The 25,943-nt window shown below is 40.7% G+C and overlaps 1 protein-coding gene across 1 annotated transcript in view; it reads left to right on the forward strand.

Annotated features, from left to right (window-relative positions):
- The first annotated feature begins 3,586 nt into the window (after positions 1-3,586).
- The window catches only part of LOC132830335 (TNF receptor-associated factor 4-like), a 93,575-nt gene continuing 71,218 nt past the window's right edge, over positions 3,587-25,943 (forward strand). Inside the window, exon 1 of the mRNA XM_060847951.1 lies at positions 3,587-3,935. Coding sequence (XP_060703934.1) covers positions 3,736-3,935 — 200 coding nt within the window. The 5' untranslated portion in view covers positions 3,587-3,735. The remainder of the gene's footprint in view (positions 3,936-25,943) is intronic.

Genomic DNA, 25,943 nt, shown 5'->3' on the forward strand with positions numbered 1-25,943 from the left:
CAATACTCTGATCAATAAAGGAAAGCATACCAAACGCCGCATACACTATCCTATCTACCTGTGATTCCACTTTCAAGGAGCTATGAACCTGCATTCCAAGGTCTCTTTGTTCAGCAACACTTCCTAGGACCTTACCATTAAGTATATAAGTCCTGCTAAGATTTGCTTTCCCAAAATGCAGCACCTCGCATTTATCTGAATTAAACTCCATCTGCCACTTTTCAGCCCATTGGCCCATCTGGTCCAGATCCTGTTGTAATCTGAGGTAACCTTCTTCGCTGTCCACTACACCTCCAATTTTAGTGTAATCTGCAAACGTACTAACTGTACCTCTTATGCTCGCATCAAAATCATTTATGTAAATGACAAAAAGTAGAGGAACCAGCACCGATCCTTGTGGCACTCCACTGGTTACAGGCCTCCAGTCTGAAAAACAACCCTCCACCACCATCCTCTGTCTTCTACTTTTGAGCCAGTTCTGTATCCTTGTTTCTAGAGCTTTTTGTCTTGCCCCCACCAGGAAGGGTGCAAGAGTGTCAAATTTCACATAATCACATCATATTATAATATTGAAGAAATGATGCACTTATTACTGTACTCTAATTATCTGAGGTATTACCTTGGAGAAAGCAACATAAAATGAAAAGCTTCTGGATAACTCAGAAAAGGCAGAGCTTGAAAATATTCCTTTTGTTGGCAGAGCTCAGATCATATATATAAGATATGTTACTTCTAGCAAGTGTAAAGCAGCCAGATTTTGAGTTTGACTAGTTTAGTTTTGGGTAGTATTCAGGATTGTTCGGCAAGTATTTTCCAATCATGAAATCACATCTACAGTAGGAATGCTGTGCATCCCGATGAAGAGCTTATGCTTGAAACATCGATTCTCCTACTCCTCAGATGCTGCCTGATTGGCTGTGCTTGTCCAGCACCACACTGTTTGACTATGATCTGTGCTGTGCTAATTTACAACACCAGCAGAACATGGTATTAATATGAACAGTTAGTTGTTGAGACATACAGCATATGTATGTGGTGTGACATCCACACTGACATTCATACACTTTGTGCTCATTTGTATGTTGGGCAAAATGTACCTTCAGTAGCATTTTATTCATAGAGCCTTTGGTACCCTGGTGCTTTCTTCATGGTAATATTTCAGCCAACTGGAATCTACTTGTCAACCAATCAGCACTGTCCTTTCTTTCCTTATTATGGTGATTATTTGAGACTTGGTATTTGTCCTGCTGCATGCAAACTAAAATACTCTGGTAGCTCTTATTTCTCTTTTCAGTAGGAAAAATGATGATGATACGAGGCAAACAGGGTGAAATGGGACAAATTAAGAACTGATGGGTGTATCTACCTGAATCATCAGACAACGCTTTCTCTGCTCTACAGTTTTCAAAAGGAGATACTGAACAACTTGGCACTCCCTTAGTATTGCCCTAAATATTCCATTTAGAGGAAGAGACTCAAACATCATAAGGCCAAAACCTTCTGACTCAACAGCAAGTGACAAAGTGAAGACCGCATCAAGTCCATGACTGCAGATGTGATCATTCACCTCCTTCCTATCATTTCTCACCTAAACACACAGATTTTATTTATTGATTCTTGAAGAAGAATCTATTGTGGGATTAAGGGAAAGAGTAGAGGAATGCGGTGACTTGGTTTTCTTTTTCAAAAAAAGTCAACACAGACCTGACGGGCCAAATGGCCCCGTCGTGTATTGTTCTGTTGTGTGATTCATCAAAGCCAATGCACAGCTTGTAACTTAAGTTGGAGATGAATCTATTATGCTTTAGATCATACTTTAAGCAGCTCCAATTGCCCATGAACCCACCTCAGGAATTTACAAGTCCAGGCCCTTGCTGCTTTGAACATGTTAGACAGACAAACGAAGAAACATCATGATGAAGTAATGAGCAATGCAGTACTAGGTCCCCTGGTGACTCCACATCAGTAACAGAAAGAAAACCGTCTACAAATAACACACGAGGAAAAGGCAGGAGATCTGTTTTTTTTAAAGCAGGAAATGCTCAGCGGGTCAGGCAGCATCTGTGGAATTGTTTGAACCTTACTAATAAAACTGCGATGTAAACCGTTGTCTACATGGTATAATTTTCAAAATATGATTGGGGTAGCTGTAGCAACAGCCACAATCTGATGATAACATTCCTGAGTATTATCTGATGAAACCCAATTTCCAGCCACGCCCTGTGCAGTGAATGGTTGTTGAACAGTCCCACCCTATCACGCAGTGCTCCAGATTTACATAAGAAGTTTCAGCCTTGTTTAATTGTACTCGGCCTTTTCGTATTTAAAGTGAGCCTGTTTGAAAAAGTGAAACGCTTGGGTTTTCCCTTTCAGTACAGCTCGATGTACTACATGCCGAGGTTCTAGTTTGAACTGTTTTCACTGACTCGGCTGTAATCAAAAATACCCCCTCCCTTCACTACCCTCAAATAGAGAGTTGGCTCCCAGTTGGATGGCAATATTTATGCTGTAGAGCTTCACTGTTTCCGATACCTTAAAGTGCTGAGTTGGAGTAATACAAATTAGCAAATCACATCGCTCCCTCAGAGGATAAGAAAGAATTTTGAACAAAAAAAACACACGCACAGCGGTCCCTTGATTCACCATGGTCAGCACACTGGATCTGCAGTCTCTCTCATGTTTATCAGCAGAAGGGACTGAATAGATATATCCGGTTAATGTACAGTAGTTTTGTTTCTTTAAAACAATATAAAGAGATTTGGGTTAACGAGTTGGCACTCAGCACTGTTCACAAAGGAATGGCTTATTAGAAAGAATCTTTTAACCTTCGTTAGTCTCTGTCTAGTTTCTGAGCAGGGTGAAAGTTCGGACCACAGCTGCCGTTTTCTCTCTCGCTTGCTCAATGTGGCAGGATATTCCTGGACAAGAAAGAGACTGTTTTTGTGCGCATTTAACTCCGGAACAAAGCCCCCGGCTGTCCTCTTGCTGACTAGACAAGTGAGGGACGAGTGTACAGATATATAGTTCTAATCCTTACACCACTTCCTCAACAGTGGATCAATCATGTATACAGCTCTGACTATTGTGAGTGCGTGAAGAGCAACTGAGGATGAGAAACTTGGGGAGGGACGTGTTTCTGTGATGAAAAAATGATGTATATCCCTCATACTTCCTCACGTTAAAATCTTGATCCATATAGAGAGAAAGGTGTGTGAACGCAGCGATCAGGATATATGCTGGTATAATCTATTTGAAGATAGATGTACATAAAACACACAGTTAATTAAATAAAGGTAAATACTTGATAGAAAAGGGAGATGATAGGTCTTTGTTGTTAAAATTTCAGTCTCATTTTTATGTGGAAAAATATTGCAACCCACCCCGTTTTGAATATATAAGATTTCAGATGGTTATAATGAATTTATAATAATTAATTTTTAAAATAACGAATTAATTCGGCCGGAAGGTTTGTGGAAGACTTGAAGTACAGTCTGAACTGTCACTAGGACCCAGTGCAGCAGTGGTGTTGGTGAATCTCCTCCCCTCTCTTAACACGTGAACCTTCCCCAGGAAAATCACCTCCAAACATCAACACAGCAGCGAGTTTCCTTCATTCAGAGCTAGCCAGACTGCGGGATAGAGCTCTGGAGTTGCCAGTTCGTGACTGGAGCCGGATGCAGTAATCTCAGCTTGGCTCAGAGACATTGTTTAGGGATTTGGTTTTGTTTTCAGTGAATGCTAACTGGCCGTCGGCGCACTTTTTCCACATCGCTTCGTCTCTTTCAAGCCATCATGCCGGGCTACGACTACAAGTTTCTGGAGAAGCCCAAGCGGCGCTTTCAGTGTCCCCTATGCAACAAGCCGATGCGGGAACCTGTACAAGTCTCGACCTGTGGTCATCGCTTCTGTGACACCTGCCTCCAGGAGTTTCTCAGGTAAAAACAAAAACTCGGGGGAAACTCCCGAAAACCGGGCAGTCAGCAATAAGTATTCACAATCCTCATCTTAATCTGTTTGTCGTAGGTTCAGTTCCCTGTGTCTAATACCTCAGGTGACAATAAAGCTAATTCAATTCAATTCAATTCAGGTATGTAAACTAATTTATATTTATAGAGAGGAGGGTGTGTGTAAATAAAACAAAGTTATATAAAAACGTACACCCTTTTTATATCCATATAGAGAGAAAGGTGTGTGAACGCAGCGATCAGGATATATGCTGGTATAATCTATTTGAAGATAGATGTACATAAAACACACAGTTAATTAAATAAAGGTAAATACTTGATAGAAAAGGGAGATGATAGGTCTTTGTTAGTTATTCCAGAATACAGGCACTAATTACCGGACAGAAAGTCTAGTCCTAATGACTTCGTCCGGAGGTCTGGTTAAATCTAGAGTTGGATTTTCAAGTGCTCTGTCCGTTTACAATCCCACCGATGCTCGCTGAGAGAAACACTGGATCTATCAGCGATTCATTGCATAGAAACGCAGCGCTCAAACACACCATTCGGTCCCCACCGGTCTTTCCACGCCACTCAACTTGATTCTAAAGTGGAATCTGTAAATGTGGGGTCCACCAATAGCAGCGGGGGTTGAATTTACACAGATTTTGTTTCTGTATCATTGACGGTTTTGATTTGGCCTTCACCAGAGCTCTGCCATTTTTTTAAAAAAAGAAACAACAATAATATTTTGAGGTTGGAGACAGTTGTGCTTTCCCTTTTAAGAGTGTGAGTGGGGCCCGGTGCTGGGAATATGAAGAGGGAATATCCCAGTCTCTCCAGCTCTGTCTGCAGGAACACTGCACTGTACTGTCCACCACCTTCCTGCAAACAGTACATCCTGCAACTCCTCCAGGACCTGTCCCTTCGCTTGGACCTGGAATTGTGGAAAACGATAAATGGCAGTCTGCAGTTTGTACGGAAACTTGGCCCAAATAAACCATTCATCTTCAAAGGGAAACGCACCACAAACTTGTGCAGCCTTAATTTTATTTGGAGTCCAGATTTTTAAAAAATCTAAGGTTTCAACTGGGTTTTGTTCTCTAACGAATCTGACTGTACATTATTAGCAACAAGAACTGTGTCCCTTATTGTCCAACTCGGGCCGGTCTAAGCATAAATGTCAATCACTGAAAAATAATTGAGGGAGATTACAATCTCTTTCTTTTTTAAAAAGAAAACCTGCCACTATACTGCCCATTTCCTTTTTAACTGTTCTGAACGCTGTCGAAATTGTTAATGATTCGCCCTGGGGCTAAACTCCAACCAGATTCGCTACTGGCGCCTGAGTCCATTGACACATCTCCCCGTGAACCCCCGTCATATCATCTTCACATCAGAGACTGTCGCCTGGTCCAGGTTCCTGAAAAAAAAGCCCTACACACGTTCTGTTTGCGTGTGTGTGCCCTTTTATAACCGCGACTGGCTTTCATCAATTATGTACAGTGCACAGCTTTGTGGATCAAGGCTGTCCAATTGCTTGCGTGTCTCTGGGTGTCTGTCTCTCTTTCTCCTCTCTTTTCCTCCACCTCTGGCTGGCTGTTTGTCTCTCTTTGGGTGGGTGCCTCTCTCCCCCCACCCCCCACCCCCAACCCCCAATCCCCAATCCCTTCCCTCCCTTGATGCCTGTTCCCCAGGCTGCCACTCCCCTGGGTGTCTCTCCCCATGTCTCTTCTCCCTCTGACTCTGTCCTTGGCTCTCTGCCTGTATATTTGTGAATGGCATTACTTAGTGCCTGATAGGAAAATCAGTTGTTAGCTTTAGCAGCACAGATTTCTGCTAGTTCCATGATCTACTGGTATATTTTCTGGCTTAAAATCTTGACGATCATTAAAATCCAGTATTCTTATGATTTGATTCTGATATATCTTTTCTGTTGTTAATTTACTCATGAAAGAATGTGAGGGAGAAAGTTAAATTGGCAATTACTTTTCTTTAGAGAAACGTACTGCTACATTTTATTCCCCAAATTTAGTGGATGAAGTTTCCTGTTGATAATCCTTGCCCTTAGTTTTTATCAGAAATGTATGAACAGCAAACGCAGAGCTGTCTCCTCAAGTAGCTGGCTTTGATGTAAATTATGTTCTGTACATAAAAGCAACAGAAATGGGCCGTCAATCTCGTCAGGCAGAGAAGTGAAGTGCTTGGAACAAATTAATCCTCTGAACAATGACTTTCTTTTGCTTCCTCCAGCATGCCGTTGAATAGTTATCGACAGTTTTTAAAATACAGCTTAAAGGATCTCAAACATTAACTCTTGCCTGTCCCCCTCACTGTGCCTGTCTAAATAGCTGTCAAAATCCAGCCACCATTTCCGTCAAATTGCATCAGCTTGTGAATGGGAAGGGAAAGAGAAGGTTTCACTTTGGTTGCTCTGAAACCAGATGTTTTTCTTCGTCATGAATGTAATGGAAATTAAATTGTATTCATAAAAATGGCAGGTTTCAAAGTCCTTCATTCACACAGTTTCAAACACCATTCATTCTGCAGAAGTGCACTCATTTCCAATTTTGTTTGGCTCAATTTCCCTATATTATAACAGTGGTAACACTTCATAAAGTACTTTTTTGTCTGTAGAACACTTTGAGATGTCCTGTGGTCATAAAAAGTGCAAAATAAATGTAATTTTTTTTTAACTGTCCCATCTTCAGAGATGTAGATCTAAATTGAGTACAACTTTTTGAAGATGCTAGAGATCTGAAATAAAGGAAAAGCAGAAAGCTTTGGAGAAACTCAGCAGATCTGTCAGTGTCTGTGGACAGAATCACAATTAACCATTTTATGACTTTCTGGTCTGATTCTCTATTATGAATAATGTCTTTCTGTTCAAAATATTGTTTGGCTTAGAAGTGCCCTTTAGATTCATGCAGTTCATATGAAAAATCAATGTCTATTCAATAGTTTTTTTCCCTAAAAAAAATGGAATTTCTGGACTAATGATGAGGATTTTGTTTGGAGGACTTGCTTTCTGTATGTAGTGAATTGCCAATACAGCCTTTGCAAAGTTGGGACACACTGGTAGCTTGGGCATGTCAAAATATCTGAACAGTCATTCCAAGGGAAAGAGTGAGTGCCACAGTTTAATACAACTAGCTGGATTATGAAAGGACATCATTCATTCATTCATTCATTCATTGCATTTATAGAAGGGATAGCATGGAGGCAGGGAGGGGAAAGGAGTGGTGGTGACAAATGTTGTACTCCATTCATGTCCCATCTCTCACTATCAGACAAAGGCAACGTGGAATGGGAGTGGAGCCAGTATTCAGTCAAGGAAGTAAAGGAAATTGAAGCAAGCGGCTTCAGTGCAATTTGACTGGAATCAGCCATTCTTCTCTTTGTCTGATGTTCTGTTATACTGGAATCTGTGCAACTGCTGCTGGCCTGGCTCCTAAGGCAGTAATTAATAAATAGCTTGAATAAAGTGAAGCATGAAATAAGTTTTAGTTTTGGAGCCAGTGGCAGCTTATAAATGGTGATGCATTTATATTTATTTATTATGAGCTAATGGACTAAATATAAATACTTACTAGTCTGGATATCTCAGTTCGAGCTTTGACCTGTAAATGTCAAGTTACAAGCCACTGCTTTCACAGAAGGTGCCTGCAGCTACAAGCAGCTGTTTGTCTATACTCTCCAAGGATTAAAATCTTTCCATAGTCGATATGCGCACCCGCTTATCTCTGCAACTAACCAATTTAAATTTATACATTTTTTTTGACCAGAGTAGTCGATGGTATGTGGAAAAAATATTGACCTGCTATTAATGATGGTTTGAGGCTGATTACCCATCACCTCACAATGATTTACAGTACGTCAGCAATCAGTTCAAATTCAATTTAAAAAGAAACATATTCTGACCCTCTTTGTAAGTGCACAGACTTAATTGATGGTCTTGCTGGTACATAGCCAGCTAAAATGGGGTGACATTTGCAGTACTGACAAGAAGTCAATCGGATACTTGGAGATGGTTTATTGGTTGTTTTTTAATTGAAGCTTTGCTGGGCTGATGGAAAGTTTTATAAATTGCATATGGGTATATGACTATTTTTGATCATTAGCTGTGACTTCTGAAGGCAACACCAAATGTGACTTTTAAGTCTTTGATCTGATAGATCTCCCTTTGGACCGTTGGGCAAATGGTCAATCATTTTGTTCAGTAAGCCTGAGGATTTCTATCAAAAAGTAGCCCTTGTGCCTTCAGCATATTGTGGTGAGAGCATGCTCGCAATCAAAGGCCAAATTGTTACATACTCAGCAATATACTGGGCACGCTCAATTTGTGTTAAACGCTGAGTTCTCACAGGGACATCTCAAGTTTTTATGCGTTTGATTTTATATTGAACTGAGACCCAGGCATGCTCAAATACCTGCCTGCATCCACTAGTAATATTGCTTTATTTTAGAAAGGCAAACAGCTTGGAAGGCCCATCGTTTAAGTAAATCTCTTTGGCAAATCCCAGCAAGGCTGCAGCTGGTATGCAAGTCCTTGGCTTCGGGAGCTGGTATCAGTGTCCGGGATATTGGCTCTGTACAAAAGTAGCTTCTTTTTAGTGAGACAAATTCTCCCAATGCCATGACTAATTGGATCATTAGCATTTCAGTAACATTTAGCCGCTATGTGTGAAACTTTGGTGTCTGCTTTTTGTGATAAACACCCAGCAAGATAATTATAGATCTGATCCTTGCAAAACTTGATTAGTATCTGGAGAGAGTATTTAGAGCTGTGTAACATTAGAGTACATTTCCAGTAGTTGCAGGCTGTGAATGCTGGTGAGAGCAATTTGAAATGATAGCTAGGATGATCATGGATCATTATCGCTGAAACATTGAATCCAATGAGCTTTTTCCTGAAATGCATTGATACCAATTCATTATGTACGCCTCATGACAATATTTCTCTTTCGGTGTTGAATGCAGTGAGGAGCGTAATTATTAGGTACCACTTCAAGATTCTTGCATGTAAATGTATATATGAAGTGACTCGTTTATTGAGTCATAGTGATGAGCTTGCCTAGTCATTATCAGGCATTAAATGCGACCAAGTGTATACTCCAACTTGATAGAAGAAGTTTTATAAGCCAATCATCTACCTTCACGAGTCAGGTGCAGTCTGAGTTGTGAGGAAGAAGGTGCTGTGTAAGTGTTAATACAGACAGGGAGATAATGCCCAGAATGTATTGAGAAATTCAGGCTTCATAGACAGGGGTCATAGAGATGTATAACATGGAAGTGGATCCTTCGGTCCAACTCATCCACGCTGAACAGAGATCCTAATCTCTTCCCATTTGCTAGCACTTGGCCCATATCCCTCTAAGCCCTTTCCTATTCATATACTCCTCCAAATGCCTTTTAAATGCTTTAATTGCACCAGCCTCCACCACTTACTCTGGCAGCTCATTCCAAAAAACACCACCCTCTGTGTGAAAAAAGTTGCCCCTTAGGTCCCTTTTATATTTTTCCCCTCTCGCTCTAAACCAATGCCCTAGTTCTGGACTCCCCCACTCCTATCCATGCCCCTCGTGATTTTATAAACTTCTATAAGGTCACCCCTCAGCCTCCGATGCTCCACAGAAAACAGCCGCGGCCAACCAGCCTCTCCCTCAAATCCTCCAACCCTGGCAACATCCTTGTAAATCTTTTCTGAACCCTTTCAAGTTTCACAACATCCTTCCAATCGGAAGGAGATCAGAACTGCATGCAATATTCCAACAGTGGCCTAACCAATGTCCTGTACAGCCGCAACATGACCTCCCAACTCCTGTACTCAATACTCTTAACTAATAGAGGAAAACATACCAAATGCCACCTTCACTATCCTATCTACCTGCGACTCTACTTTCAAGGAACTATGAACTTGCACTCCAAGGTCTCTTTGTTCAGCAACACGAAGTTCCCCAGAACCTTACCATTAAGTATATAAGTCCTGCTCTGATTTGCTTTCCAAAATGCAACACCTCATTTATCTAAATTAAACTCCATCTGTCACTTCTCAGCTCATTGGCCCATCTGATCAAGATCCCATGGTACTCTGAGGTAACCTTGAAGAAGTAACAAAGAGGATTGATGAGAACAGAGTGGTAAACGTAATCTGTGTGGACTTCAGTAAGGCATTCGACAAGGTTCCTCATGAGAGACTGCTTAGCAAGGTTAGAACTCACGGAATACAGGGAGAACTAGGCATTTGGATATGGAACTGGCTTGAAGGTAGAAGACAAAGGGTGTTGCTGGAGGGTTGCTTTTCAGACTGGAGGCCTGTGACCAGTGGAGTGCCACAAGGATCAGTGCTGGGTCTACAACTTTTCGTCATTTACATAAATGATTTGGAAGTGAGCATAGGAGGTATAGTTCGTAAGTTTGCAGATGACACCAACATTGGAGGTGTAGTGAACAGCGAAGGTGGTTACTTCGGAGTACAACGGGATCTTGATCAGATGGGCTAGTGGGCTGAGGAGTGGCAGATAGAGTTTAATTTAGATAAATGCAAGATTTTGCATTTTGGAAAAGCAAATCTTAGCCAGGACTTATACACCTTGGTGAGGATTTTGTTATATGTTGAATCGTTTTTGTGGTTATTGCTGATCTGAGGGTATCCAATGTTTTGCATGTTGCAAATCTAACCTCAGAAATGTAACCTGTTTCATAAATAATCATCCATATAAGTGTGAAAACACTGTAAAATTGGCTTTGTGATGTAATGTCAATTCTAATCATTTCTGTCAGCAATAGTTGTAATATTCCATGAACAAGTCCAGATAGGAATTCATCTGAGAGCTGTAGTGCCTTGGTTGGACAATCTGTTTTAATTGGTGTACATTCAATGGTGTTCAGTAGGTTTACCATTTATGTTCTATTTCAAAAAGCTGAGTGAGGGATAGTATTGGGGCCAATCTTAGTAATGTATCTATTTAGACTGAAACATTAGTTGTTTATATGCAGTCAAGTGAAACTCCCAATTAAACACCATTGATAACTCAATGTGGAAAGTTAAGCGTGCATGACACACTTTGTCTAGTCTATAAGTATACATTTTAAAAATAATATTGCGAAAGTCTGAGTAAAAACATTTGGGCAGGTGTTGGTGTGTGGTTCGGTCTGTAAAGCAACACTGTGCCAGTGAAAGCAAAATACTAAAAGCATCAGATTTGGAAATGAGCCAAAACATCGAGAGGATCTGCATTAGTGTTGCTGTTGACGCATGGTTTTGGTTTAGTTTAGTTTCTATCAATCTAAAAGTCACTGAAGGACAAGCTTGTTCTTGCAGGAGGTTTGCCTCCAGTCAGCTGGCCTCTGTGCTTCCTTAGCTCATTCAAGTGTGACATTCCTTTTAATTGGTGTTTATAGATTTTACTAGCAATTAAAAAAAATCATAGTAATTTACCCACCATCATATGTATTTACATTCAAGCTTTCAAATCAACTAACAATTTGTGTGGCATGTTTTCACATCAACCATCCTAAAACACTTACAGGAATGTTATCAAACAAAATGTGACACTGAGCTATTTGTAATGTTAGGGATAGTAACCTAAAGGTTGTTAAAAAGGTGGGTTTTAAGGTGTGTCTTAAAGGGAAAGAAATTGATACAGGGCTAATGGTTTAGGGAAGGAATTCCTGAGTTCGGGCTCAGGCTGTTGCACGTACAGGCACCAATTCTAGAGCAATGAAAATTGAAAGTGTACAGAAAGCACGTGTGTTTTACTTGATGATTTTTACATCGAGCAGGAGTTAAACCAAGGAGCTCACTGCATAAACTGGAGAACACCAATGGAAAAAGTAACTAGCTTTTTTTCTTCCATGTATAGCTTTATTTACACTTTACAAGCAGGGCAAGATCACATTCATCACTCTGGGTTCAAACTCAGAAGGAAGGAAGTTAAAGGTAGCAAAGACCAGGTGCCAGAACTGATGTTATTATTGACTGACATTGATATTGCTGGGCACTAAACTCTTAGCCCACGAGGTATTGGATTGGCCTATACATTAATGCAAAACTGATTGAACAGGGTTCAAGAGCAGACAAGGTACCTGTCTTTTTTTTGTAGATCGCTGTTAGTGGATGAGAAATAGGGCTGTGTTTTAGCATGGATCAACTACTTTCAGTTGAGCAGTAATTTATCCCCTTTGCAGTTAAAAAAAATGTGGCCTCACTTTGGGGCAAATATAACCTAATTGGATACACTCTGATATTACGATTTGGGGACAGGAAGGTGTTTGGTGTGTGGAAGTTTGGCCTTTAAAATGCTACGATGGCTAATATTGGCTTTACTGTATAAGTTGTTCCTTTCTTTCACCCCATGTAATGAATGCTGAATGTTTCCTTGTTTCCCTACAATTGGTGCACTGTCCTGTGGCAATCTAACGCGGCAGAGGGTGTGAGATTTTAATCTGCTGATTAAACATTCAAATGAGGGCCTTTAAATGTAATAAAAGCAAGATTCTAACTGTGAAGTCTGCTCAGAAGCGTTGGTGTAGGTTAAACTTTTTACAATATTCGCTACTGTAAATGTACTGTATTCTGACTGGTGGCAGCATTTTGCCATCACAACTGATTTAAAGCTTATTTAGCAGTGTGTTTTTGATTGAAATGCTTATTTAGCTTGTGGGAGCTGTGCAGCCTGTAGTTATTAATGGTTTTTAACCCACTGGCTCATTTGTCATCAGAGTCACTGTGCTGGTGGATGTGCCTGTTTGTGAGGCATTAACTTCAGCATGAAGCTGTGAGCTTTGAAGTTTTGTGGTCTGATTGAGAGCAGTGCTCAGTGCTGTGAAGGGAGTTGTTTTTGACTGGAAGCAAGACCTGTCCTGTCAATACAGAGACATGTCCAGAATGGTGGGTGGGTTCGTCATGCCAATCATTGTTCAGAAATTTCAACTCCCTTTTTTTAAAAGAAATACTCTTGCCTGCCTTGGCATTTTCGAGTACACTTTGCTATTCTATAACTGGTCCTGAAGTATGAGCTTGCCAACTCTGTCTCTTCTCCCATGACCCCGTCTCCTTTTTTGTTACAGAATGTTAGCCTGTAAATCTCACTTTGTTGATTACATTCACAACTGTGTTTGTTTTGCAGAGGTCTCCTTTGAGATAGCTGGGGCTTGAGCCATTACTGGTTTCCTGCAGGTTGGATTGATAAACAATTGATTGCTTGTTGCTGTTATGAAATTAGATTCCTCTTTTCAGAGACTTAATTGGAATTTAAAACTGACACCATCCAACAACTAGAACTTGTGTTAATAATATCACCTTTTACCAATAACCATCCTCTCATCATGCTCCACAAGAGTATTATACAATAAAATTAGAATCCAGTGAATTTAAAAATGGGAATGAGAATTGTGGGTGATAAAACATTGAGAGAACATTAGCCATGATCTCGTTGAATGGCCTACTCCTTCTCTGTTCTGGGTTCCAATTTTGGTTCACTGGGAACTGGTGTAGGTCAATGAACATAAGAATGATAAATGTTAAGGAACTTGGTGTGAATCAGGCCACTGGAAGAGTTTGGATGATCATGCTTGTGAAAGGTAGATAGAGTATGGGAGACCAGTCAGTGGTATATTGGGACCGTCAAGTCTGTAGGTATTGAAGGTTTAATGAAAATTTTGGCATTAGATAAGCTGAAGTAGGAGCACAGTTACAAAGGTGGTAATGGGTGGTCTGAGTGATTGTGCGGTCAGAAGCTCATCTTTGGGTGAGAAAGGACCCCTAAGTTGCAAATGAGTATGTTCAATCTCAGACTGTTGGCTGGGAGAAGGAAGACGTTGGTTGCTAGAGGGCAGCATCTTGGAGCTGACGCCAAAAACAATGGCTTCAGTCTTCCCAATATTTAATTGGAGAAAATGTCTATTCAGTAGTTGTTGAATGTCAGATAAGCAGTCTGATAATAAAACAGTAGAGTGAGAGAGTTGCGACAAGTGTCGAGGTCTAGCAGAGTGCACGGCAAAACAACCACCCACTGCTTTCAAATGATGTCATTTCAGATGTAGATGAAAAATAGGAAGAAGCTGAATATTAGATGCCTGTATGGAGGGGAGGGTGGTCACAGCAAAGATAATGAAGGAGAAGCTATTACTAATGATTCTCTGACGAGAGCTGAATCAGGCAAGAGCCATCCCATCCAGCCAACAACAGAGTAACATTGTAGGAGACACGTGGGTCAAAAGCTGCAGGCAGGCTAAAATGGACTATTGAGTATGTTGACCCTTGGCATAACCACATGGGATATGTGACTTTTGGTAAGAACTGTTTTGGTACTGTGGTAGGGAGAACCTTGATTGGACAGATTCAAACGGAGGGTGGAATCTCCTGGCAATGTGCCAGGACAAGTAAACTTTTGAAAGAAACATTCGATGAATGACAAATTTGTGTGACCACCTTGATTGTTGGGCGCTTCCATCTGTTCAACAAACTGTAAAGTGTGGTCTTGCACTGTGTTTTTAGATGATACATCAAAGACAGAGGGAACTTCTCCAGATTTCTTTTTAGCCCTCCTGTCCGTCAAATTCTGTCTCCAGGTTTCATCTCGTCCATGATTGATAGGGGCTGTATTGGGTTAGAGGTCTGGACAAATGAGGTAGTTGTTCTACCTGGACTTGCTTTACAGCAAGTGATGTCCAGGTGAGTCACACTAAGGAATCTCATTCTCCAGCACCCCAGCATGTTGTTTCAGGCAGCCTCAGTTACAGTGTGATATGCCCAGCCAACTGTTTTTCTCCTTATGGTGGGCAGTGGCGGTGACCATTTGTTCTCAGTAAGTGGGCTGCAACATGAGCCCTACTCGAGATGTTTTATTTCAGTATCATGAGGGATGGTCTTTGTTTATGAGCCCCTCGGGCCTTTCTTTTAACAGCACATTGACCTTTTGAGAGTTGTCTGCCATTCAAATCAATGTCAGCGTTTTATTATAGGATTAGAGGTGTTAATGGGTATCCAGTTTAAAGGGATTGTCTGCAAAAGCTCAGTGCCTACATCGTCTTCAGTTTTTACTGAAAGACTGCATGGAGGAAACAATTTACTCATCAGGAGGATTTAATTTTCAGGAAAATTTAACATGTCATTAACAATTGTTTTACCAAACTGAGTAAGGCACCCTAAGATCTGGCGAAGGGTCGCTGGACCTGAAACATGAACTTGGATTCTCTCTCCACAGATGCTGCTGCACCTGCAGAATTTCTCCAGCAATTTCTGTTTCTGTCTACGAACATCTCCAGTTCAACTCCTAACCTGGTTAGTTGTTTGTGATTGGGGATGGTAATGAGAGTTTGGCCACACTGCCCCCAGTGAGTTAAGGAGGGGAGAACCAGTGAAGAATTAGTGAGGTGGGGTGGTATTGAAACTGGGATATAGCCATGTCCTGCAGCTATTAAAGAGCATATCCCCAACTGCTGGAGCACGCAACTTAGCTCAATGCTCCCTGTGTCCCTGGAACCATAGGAACAGGAAGACTTGATACATTACAGGGCAGCTGGCAGAAAACTAGTGATTGGGGGAAAGAATAGAAGCTGTCGGTGCTCTGATTAATTATCTCTATTACATTTTTAAGTTTATTTGGAAAGGAAATACCGTAAGCTTGAAAGTGATTCGTGAAAAGTGATGTATTGGTAGATGATGATCTATTCATTGACTTCTGGCACCAATTTGTCTAACTTTTGTATTAAAAAGCTGTTTTAGTTGACAGTGTGATCAACCAATAAGGTTTTTTAATTGGATGTGGACATGTCTGGCTCGGCCAGCATTTATTGCCCATTCCCAATTGCCCAGAGGGCAGTTAAGAGGCAACCAAACGTTGCTGTGGGTCTGGTGTCACATGTAGGATAGACCAAGTTAGGATGGCAGTTTCCTTCCCTAAAGGGCACTAGTGGACCAGGTGGGTTTTTGTGACCGTCAATAGAAGTTACACCCTTAATTCCAGATTCTTTATTGAAAAATCAAATTCAACCATCTACCAGGGTGGGACTTGAACCGGGTCTCCAGCACTTTAGCTGAATGTCTGGATTAGTAGTCTAGCATTGCCTCCCTAAAGGTTGAGTGGGACTTTGTAGCCATGTGCAAGTTGATGAATATCCCACTTTTGTTTTGAAACAAGAAAAAAAGTGACTTTTCCAGACTATTTATATTAAAATTTGATTGTAGCATTGTATAATCATAACAGCTTTACTCCCTGCTTAGGATGAAGGTCAGGAGAGTTTTGAATGCTCACAAGTGCCTGAAAAACTTCAAGTGCAGTCGGGAATGTGATTATATACAAAGACAAGACATGGGTGCAAGAGTGCTTTTGCTTTGAAGCTTTGCTTTGGTCTTTGTTAAAATTCATTTTAAACTTTAAGAGGAAGTGTTAGTTGCTTTTGTGTTCGAATGATCCAGTGCATTAGAGGATTGCTTAAGCTGCAGACGTTATTGTAATATGTTCAATAGTCTACCTGAATAGAATAAGTCATTGATTAATAATTATCAAAGGTAAAATTAATAGGCCAGCGCATATGGATATTGAAACAAATTGCAGGCTAGTAAAAGTTTTAAAAAGTGCTAGTAAAGTGTTACAACCAGCTTTTACTTCTTTTAAAATTGGAGCATTGCCTTACATCTTCACTGTTGAAACAACAGCTGCAGTAAAAGTACACTCTTTTACAATTTGGTTCCTTTATTGTTGTTGACCTTGAATGTAAGTCAGCCTCTAGTTAAGCACCACAATCTACCCCATGTGAATGCAGGCTTGTATTTCCGAAAGGGAGTTGGTGGGTGGTGGGGGTATTTGAGAGGAATCCAGTAAAACCTTCCAATTTTTCTTATTTCGGGAGAGCTGCAGTTTTCAAAAGTGCCTTCTGGCCTGGTTTATTTTATTGCTGTGTACTGAGGTAACTCAGGCATCTTGTCAGTTTCTGCTGTTGTTGAATCACATCTTCAAGCTCAACAGCCATTTGCCTCTCTGGTGCACCATTTGTTTCTTCCTGTCTTGAACTACTGTTGAGGCCACAGTTATCTCATCAAGTAGTGAGGTATCTTCTGTTGCTTCCTTTCTCTGAGAATTGTACAGTGGAAATTATGGTCTTTAGGAGTATATTTCAGATCTATAATCTTGAAGTGTTGCAGCTGCATAACCATAATGTATTTGGTATTTTTGTAACACTACAGCACCTATCTATTATGCAGTTCATAAGTGGAAACAAATGAATAGGGTCGTTCATTTTATTGCAATTAGCCCACTTCTATGTGGTGAGGCCTGACCCTGCCATGAGACTTTGTGCCACACTACTATAGCTTTGTGAATGTTACCATTTCAGAATAGGGCTGTGGGCCAGCCCTGTTAGAAGAGGGTTAAGAGTTTCCTCTTGTGGAAGAGAGTCATTCTCTGTTCTGGAGAGTGTGATGCACCATATTTGCAGGAGGTTGAATCCTCAAAGGAGTGACTGAAAACAGGCATTTTAAGAGATTACATTTTTTTCTCTCACAAAGTTCTGCATTCCAACCTTGAATGTCATAGTATCATTTCACTTTCTAAGCTATTTTCAATTCTGCCAATGTGCCTAATAGACCCTGAGTACCTGATTTGGAGCATTATCTGTCATACCTTTGTGCTGACTGCTACAGTCATTGCTGATTTTAGTTTTAATGTTCTTACCAGAGTTTGAACCCTTAATTTCAGCTTTTAAAATGTTGATATATTCTCAGGAGTTAAACAAGTCATGGACTATGTCTTTTACTCTTACTCTTTTTCAAATTGAAGTGAGCTGGAAAATGTGGAGCCAAGAACAGTATAAACAGAGCCTCTCTGCTGCCTGCTCACAAGTGGATAAGTGATACTATATACTGTCTGCTCCTAATAATACCAACTGTTTTTGTGCCAAACAAAAGTCAAACTCTCCAATAAGTACAATTAAACAATGCAAGAAACGCAAGAAACTGGAGACTTAATTCATTCTTTTAAAAAACCTTCTAATTATTGGGTCAGAGCTTCTGAATGGGGGTTTAACCCTTTCTGCACCCCGCTGGCTACTTTTGCTGTATATGTCATGTAGTTTAGGACATTCTGCGGTAACTATAGAGTATGATGTAATTATGGTGAGGTATTCTTTAGGGTGGATACCTGATCTGACATCCATCCTTTAAAGCTTGAGAGCTGTTCCACACACAAAATAGGCTCTTGAAAGTTTAGTGCAGTAATATGAATGCAGAAGTACACTTTTTGTGTTTTGTTTAAAATTGATTTATTTCACGTTCTTGTTCACTGCCTTGGATGGCTATGTCTCCTTCTGAGTGTTGTGTTAGAGAGGGGAGCAGTGTGCAGGAGTAGACAAGAACCCCATTTATGCTCTTGGCTGACCCAGTAATCCAGTGCCTGATTATTGAGGCAGTCTACATCAGCTAATTGGAACCAGGCTGCCACAGTTGTTAATGATGCAACTGAGAGTTCAGATTCTTCCAAATTGTTCACATGAAATGTGGGTGTCACTGGGTAGGCCAGCCTTTATTGTCCGTTCATTGTTGCCTGTGAGAAGATGGTGGTGAACTGCTACCTTGAACCCTTAATTGCTCATGATAGCTCTACAAGCCAGTACCTTGATGAATAGAGTTCTGCAGTACTAACCATGGGAATTGAATTGTAAACTTCTGACATTGTGTAATGCAGGCCATTTGGCATATCAAGTCCACGTCACCCTCCGAAGAGCAGCCCACACAGACCTCACTCCCGATGCTATTTCTGTAACCTTGTAATCCCAATGGCTAATCCACTTAAGCGGCATATCTCTGGACTCCATTGGCAACTTCCTATGGCCAGTTCACCTAAACTGCACATCTTTGATCTGTGGGAGGAAACCATGGCACCCAGAGGAATCCCACAGAGGGAGAATGTGCAAATCCACACAGACATTTGCTTGAGGATGGAATTGAACCTGGGTTCCTGGAGCTGTGAGGCAGCAGTGCTAATCACTGAACCACTACCACCCTATTGATGCTGTAATTGAGGCTGCACAAACTAGAGCAATGTTAACTAAAGGCCTCTATAAGCCTTTGTCTTTTGTCAACTTGTAGCTGAGCTTTCGGTCAGAAGCAAAGAAACAAAAGGATGGTGAAGAAACCATACTCCGTATTGAGCAAACGGAGTCTCTACCCGTGTGTTATTCAGCGTCGAGGTATGGAGATTTGTCTTAACAAAAAGTGATTTGAAATTGGTATACTGCAGTTGCAGGGAATCAAAAATCTTAAAAAAAAGAACATGTTCAGCACTGTGACTTCACAACTAGGTAATGCTAGAAATGTAACTGGTTTTGACCAAGCGAAAGGGGAAAAGCTGGGAAGAAAGAAAGAAGGTGGGTGGGGGGGAGCGGTCAATTGAAGTCCCACAAGACAACTATCCTCTTTCTCTCACTCCTATCGAGAATCATCTTTGCTATCCTATCCTCTACATCTCTGGAACTATTCTGAGGCCTACAGAAAACTCCCAATAGGGTGATCTCTCCTTTCCTGTTTCTAACCTCCGCCCATACTACCTCAGTTGACGAGTCCCTAAACATCCTTTCTGCAACTGTAATACTGTCCTTGACCAACAATGTGGTGTAAGGCCAAAGGAGTGGTACTGAGATGAGTGAAGAAACAAAAGGTGTTTCTCAAGGAGATGTGAATGACAGACATCATTAATACCTGTCATTTGAAAAAGTAAAGAAAATAAGAGAGAGTTGAACAACACAAAATGGAGACAGAGGTTGCTAACAAAAACCATTGAATTGTCAACAGGAATAAAGGGATGGTAGCTAAATTTGCAGGTGGTTGAAAACATAATATTTATTTCTGAAAAGCTGAGCACAACAGAAGCATGGATTTCTCAGGCCAGACTGATAGGTCAGTAGTTTTATATCTTTTATGGAGATGGGCACTTGTTTTAAAAATTCCCTTCTCTAATCAGACAGCAGGTGTGGCTGACAGAGGCTGCTGGCAAAGTTCTGAGTTGGTGGCAAGTTTAAAATGTGGGCAGCTGCAAAGAAGCCTGATGAGCAGGTTCACTTCTCGAGTGTGGAGACGGCAGTTGTTACCAGTGCAGGCTGGCATGTGCCAGTGAAAGGCCACAAGAGTAACTGGGTTCAGAAAATGTTGAGACTGTTCTGTTGCATGTTCTCTGCTGTGACATATTCTACATGTGCTTCCATCTACATTGGTAATGGCTGGTATACTTTTATTTTTTACAACAAGCAGTTTCAGTATGATAGATTTCCCTGTGAGGAAGCTATGAACAAACAAATGAATTTGATTTCATTATGAACATCATGCTATTTCCTGCAGTCATGCTGCACTGGGAAATTAATTACCCTTCCCAATGGAATTTGGGGATAGGCAATAAATGCTGGTTTTGCCAACAATGCTTTCATCCCATGAACTAAATGTATTCTCATTAGTATGTAGGGAAGCACTGTGTTAATATATTTGTTTTTCAGAGTACTTATTTGAAAAACTATTATTATTGCAAGTTATCTATGCTTATTGATCCAATAACACATTGTTGGTTGGGGACGTGGTTATGTGCAGCTGACACTTTTGTTCATCGCCAAGTTTTAGCTGAATTAGACACAGTTTAGGAGTCACTTTGATTAAACCTCACAATGTACCTTGAACCCAGTCTCTGAGCACCCACTCATTGTGCATAAGTCAAGAAAGTTCTATGTGCAAACTTTCATACTTTCTCTTTCTTGGGCAAACAAATATGTCTGGCAAAAACAGGGTGTACTTAAAGGTGAGTCATCAAAATCTGTAAATTCCTGAATGTATGTAGGTGAACTGAAGCAATAATGTACCTTTTAATAATAACGTTAATATAGGTGGGATAGCAATAAGTAATATTGAACTAGGCAGCATGGACTGAGAAGATGTAGGAGGGCTGAAATCCTCAGTTTCCCTCTGAATTTTCAGACTAAGTAATCTGTGAAGTTCAGATATTTTCCTGCTTGTAGTAGTTTGAATTTTATGACACTCTGCTCTGATGCCGTTCAGGCGTTGACATAGATGATTGCATATTTAATTTGAAGTTATATTTAAGTTCAGAAGTGTGACACTTTTAATGGATAGATTAAAACTAAACTGCTGCATGTGTACAAATGTAAGCTTGATTTCAAGAGTTTTCCCAAATTTGGAATTTCTGTAGTGTGTGCAATGTTGCCTGATCCCACCTTGGCTATGGTAACATTTCTGTTGTTGACCTTGATGCTTTGGATCTAGCTCTTGGGTGCCAGCATTTCAACTGGTGTCAAGTGTTCCTTTCTCAACCATGGACCCAGGATAACAGCAAGCTATTGTAAACCTGCAGATCAGCAGTATTGGCGTTGATTCTCTCTTCCCATGTCACCCATCCTCACCTATAAAAACAGAAATTGCTGGAAAAGCTCAGCAGCTCTGGCAGCATCTGTGGAGAGAAATTAGAGTTCATGTTTTGTGTTGAGTGAGCCTTCCTCAGACCCGTTCCTCATCTGCTGTCTTGTCTGAAACACAGGACAAAGGTCCACAGGGGAAGCCTTGGGTTTGCAAACTCTGCTCAAGGAACTGGACGGTACTGTTAATGACAAGACTTCGTGACAGCGGAGATCCACTGTCTGTTTTCTGCCTCCCTAATTTATTTTTTATATATCACTGTTGATTTGAAAATAAATCCCTGCATGAGGAATAATAATCAAATTAGATTTAAATTTTTTCGCTGGAAGTGCCTCTGTATGCTTTCATTAAGTACACAGGTAGGGCAAGAAAGTTGAGTGGGGCCAGAAAATTCACTGAAGGGCAATTCTGGTTAACCTAATCTTTTGCATTACTTGGAAAGCAAGCCTGCACATCCATTCCAATTGTACTTGCCCATCCACGCCCCTCTCACACCCAGTGTCTGCATTGTTATTGCTTTGTTAGCATATGTGCATGACGTTATCATTTATTAAGGTTAGATTAGTTTATTGTATTCATCTGTTTGATTACTCAATGCACTAATCATTTCTTCATGTTTAGCAGTTTGTGGCTTTTTATTTTAACAGCTGAAGGGCGCCACTAACTATTGTTGTAATTCTTTACTGGTAGAACCATCAGGTGCTGCTTGCAATTTAATTCTACCCCAAACCCTGTGCCAAGCCCTCTGTAAGATTATTGCAAATCTGAAATATCATTTCTGTAAAGTTGTCTAATGCAGCTTTTGCAGAGAATCTAGCTTGGGGTTTATTGCCTGGATTTTAAGTAAATGAGTAAAGCCCAAAAACAAGAAGAGTTGGAACTGCTGGCAGTCTCGAGGGATGAAATGCTCCTGAGGCTAAAATGAAACAATGAGCTAATATCGTTGACCAACACAATAACAACGCATATTCCAGCTGTATCTGATCAGCATGGGCATTACGTTCCTTCTCTTGGGTGCTGCAGGCGGTGGGGATGAGAGAGACTGGTGGCAAGATTATTGAACTCACCTTGTCGGCTTTCTCACGTAATATTTCAGAAATTGTTAGTAATAGCAAGTTTATTACTTTTAAATTCTGGTACTTCAATTTTTTTAATTATGTCTCCCGCTGAGTAAGAAATGGATTGAAGCATGCGGAGATGTTTTTAATGATGAGATTCTAGATTGTTTACAGCTTCTCTTTTGAAGTCCCAAGTGGGGTATGTGCTTACAGAGCACTGTTAGGCAATGAATTTAGATTATAAAATGATTAAATTCAGAGTCTGTGTTCCTTTGCTACGAAATCACTGATGGCTGACAGCAGTTGCATTTCCAGTTTGGTTGCTTGGTGTGTCATTGATTTCAGTGAAAAATGGGAATGCTGTGAGCTGCAAAATTACATTCTTTGCTATTTAGATTTGGTTTTGTTTTCTTCAAAAGCCTCTTTGCTACCTGAACCCAGTCCAGTATGGCTTCCTTACCCAGTATCCTTCAACACAACTCCACATTGTGTGAACGTTCCTTTTCTTGTCTGAAAGCAACAATGACATCTGTTACTAACTAGTTACCAATATAGTTATTTTTGACACTGGCAAGTTATGGTCAGGAGTGGGTGGCATTGTGGATACCCAGTTTAGCATAACTCGGCTGTCATTGATAACCACACATATATAGGCAAGTGTTAAGGAGAGTGAACCCTAGCTGAATCTATTTACGTTCTGTCACGTCCTACAATAGTTAACTCAACTGTAGCGTGCAGCAGCTGAAGTTAGCGAGCTAAACATGGATGGAATCTTTTTAAAATTAAATACTTCTTGCTTGAAGTGACTCAATCCTGTAGTCAGAGAGACAGGAACCCTTAAGGCATTTAAGAACTGTATAGATGAACACCTGAAATGCTACAGCATACAAGGCCAGGTGGCTGGTGAATAGGCATAATAGATGGATGGGCTAAAGGGCTAATGTCAGTGCTATAAAACTCTGATTCAATGGGCCTTGCATTATGAGGTGAGAGATGTGCAAGTACCACATTTGAATGATCTACTTTTATGTAAATCAGTAATCTGAGTGTCAGGAAGGACATTACCATTCAGTGGCAGACCTGTCACCTTGCGCCAGAAGGTTGGGGTTCAAGTCTTGCTCTAGGTACCCATGTTGTAAAGGCTCATGATCTCCTGTATGACTTGGCAGTTTATGGATAAAATGTGACTTCCAGGCTACATCTGTCCTCTGGGATGAATGGAAGGGATTGCATGAGACTATTTGAGGAATGGTAAAGGAGTTCTCCAGACCAACTATCCTTGTACACCATCGTTAAGAGCTGACTGTCTGGTCAGTTCTCTCCTTTGCTGTGTATAAAGGAGTTGCGCTGTTGCTCTAACTGACTACTGTGAGCATGTGTTAAGTAGTTATTGTCAGTGTTTCTGAGTTCCTTAGAAAGGAGTATAATTGTGTTTATTCTGAACAGCATAAAAATGAAACTGCTGCACAAATTAGTCAGCTATGAGTTTAAATATTTGAGGTTTAAGAAGATAAACAGTTTCAAAAAAAAGAGCTGCTGTCGGTTAAGCAAGATACACTGTATTAAAGCTTGTGACAACTTACTTCTTTTGAAAATAATAGTGACGGAAATAACTTGGCTAACAAGACCGAACTAATCTGAACTTCAGAATAAACCATCTTTATCAAATGAGGTGACGGCTGTCAATCCAGGCATACTTGCCTCTCCCACAGAGCTGTGGGTTGATTGAGTGTTCAGAGTACTGCAGGCTCCAGCACACAGCACTCATTCTTTGAAGGATTAAGGGCAGAAAGAACATATCTGATGATTGACTTAAAGCTTACTCTTTGTTCAGTGAATCTCTCTTGAGTGGGGCAGGTTAGACTTCAGTCTAATAGGTCTATAGTGCCGGTTAACCTAGTTAAGCCTGGCTACTCCCATTCACGAGGATTGGGGATGTCAAATACATCCCATTATAAAGTTGGCTGACAGTTCTGTCGTTACAGTTGACAGATATGTGCAATGACATGGGACCATCTGGTTATCTGGGGGCAAACCACTTCCTGTCATTTGCAATTTGCTTCACCTCCTAAAAGACTGATAGGATTAATCAAGAGCTAAATTTTTTTTTAAGTCCGAACTGATATGGTCAAGGTCCATTTACACAAAAAAAAATTGGCAGCAGTTTTCTTGTGTCCATCAATGTAGATTCCAGCAGTTCAACTGTGCCTGTTGTTAATGAGAGTCTCAACAGAATAAAAGTTTATGCCAATCCTATCTGTATGTGCGGATGTGTGTTTACTGTATTATGATATCAAGTCCATGGGCAGAAATTGAGAATGGACGTGTCAACTAATTTCCTTCCTTACCCAGTGTTAGTAATCCCATTTGTGCTGCCAGTGTTGTTGCCCCTACTGAGCTTTAGATAAGTCAACCCTGGCAAGAGATTGGAACTAGTTATGGATCTGGTCACTTTCCTCCACAGGCTTCACAAAGGCTTTGAGGCCAGAATATTATCACAACCACTCTGAGAGCTGAAGTTGGGCTGAGTGTGGGGAGACAGGCAGACTGTGAAAATGGATGTGGGAGTGTTGGTGTGGGAGAGCAGTTGGCATAACTTAAAGATTGTTACAGCATGGAGATTGTTACAGGCTTTGGGCTTATGACCCCAGAATTCCACCTTGGGAAACACCGAACCTCATTCTGGGAATTTCTGCGCTACTCCTTGTCCCGCCAGCTGCCTCTTTCTGAACTGATTCATCAGGAGGGCTAATTTGACAGTAGAGGCAACACCTCAAAGCTAGGCCTGGTTTCGATTTCACAACTGAAGCAGAGTGCCTGCACTGTGACCATGGCTTGTCGATTACTGGAGTGGGCTTGTAATCCTTTGCCATTTTTCCACCACTACTTTTAAACGTGAGCTGTGATGACCTGTCTCGGATTCCACCTGAGATTTTATTGAAGTGCGTTTTCCTCATTCCAAAATAAAATTATGCTCATTCTTTTGTTTATCCTTCCATACCCATTGGAGCAAATATTAATCTTTTATTTTTAATCGAATGTGTTGGTCAGATCAAAAAACTGATCAGATGCACTTATGTCAAATCAGGCCTATGAGGAAGTAGACTGACTGACTGTTTTTAGCTTAGTGATTAGGTGTTAGGTCAACAAGTATGGATCTGATAAGTTCTGAGTTAGATAAGTCTAGTTGAGATTTTCTTTAAAGAAAACCTTCCATTTAGATAGCATCTTTTATGAGCTAAAGGGTGACCCAACATACCTTACAACCACTTAAATATAATTTGTGGGGGGGGGGGTCAGCAAGAGGACGATGTAGTGATCTTCCTTAAAGATAACACATCCGGCAGGGGCAACTTTAATAAAAAGCTTCTCCTTATTTTTAACCAGTGTTACATTTCATATAGTCTTGAATAATTCACCATCATGTGATTATGGAATGAATGCGTGATGATATTTGATGCCCAATCTACCTTGGAGACTGTTGATGCATTTTTATAAAGTCTAGGCCAAGCCAGTAGATCAGGTGCC

Source organism: Hemiscyllium ocellatum, chromosome 31 (genome assembly GCF_020745735.1).
Source record: "Hemiscyllium ocellatum isolate sHemOce1 chromosome 31, sHemOce1.pat.X.cur, whole genome shotgun sequence".
Lineage (NCBI taxonomy): Eukaryota > Metazoa > Chordata > Chondrichthyes > Orectolobiformes > Hemiscylliidae > Hemiscyllium > Hemiscyllium ocellatum.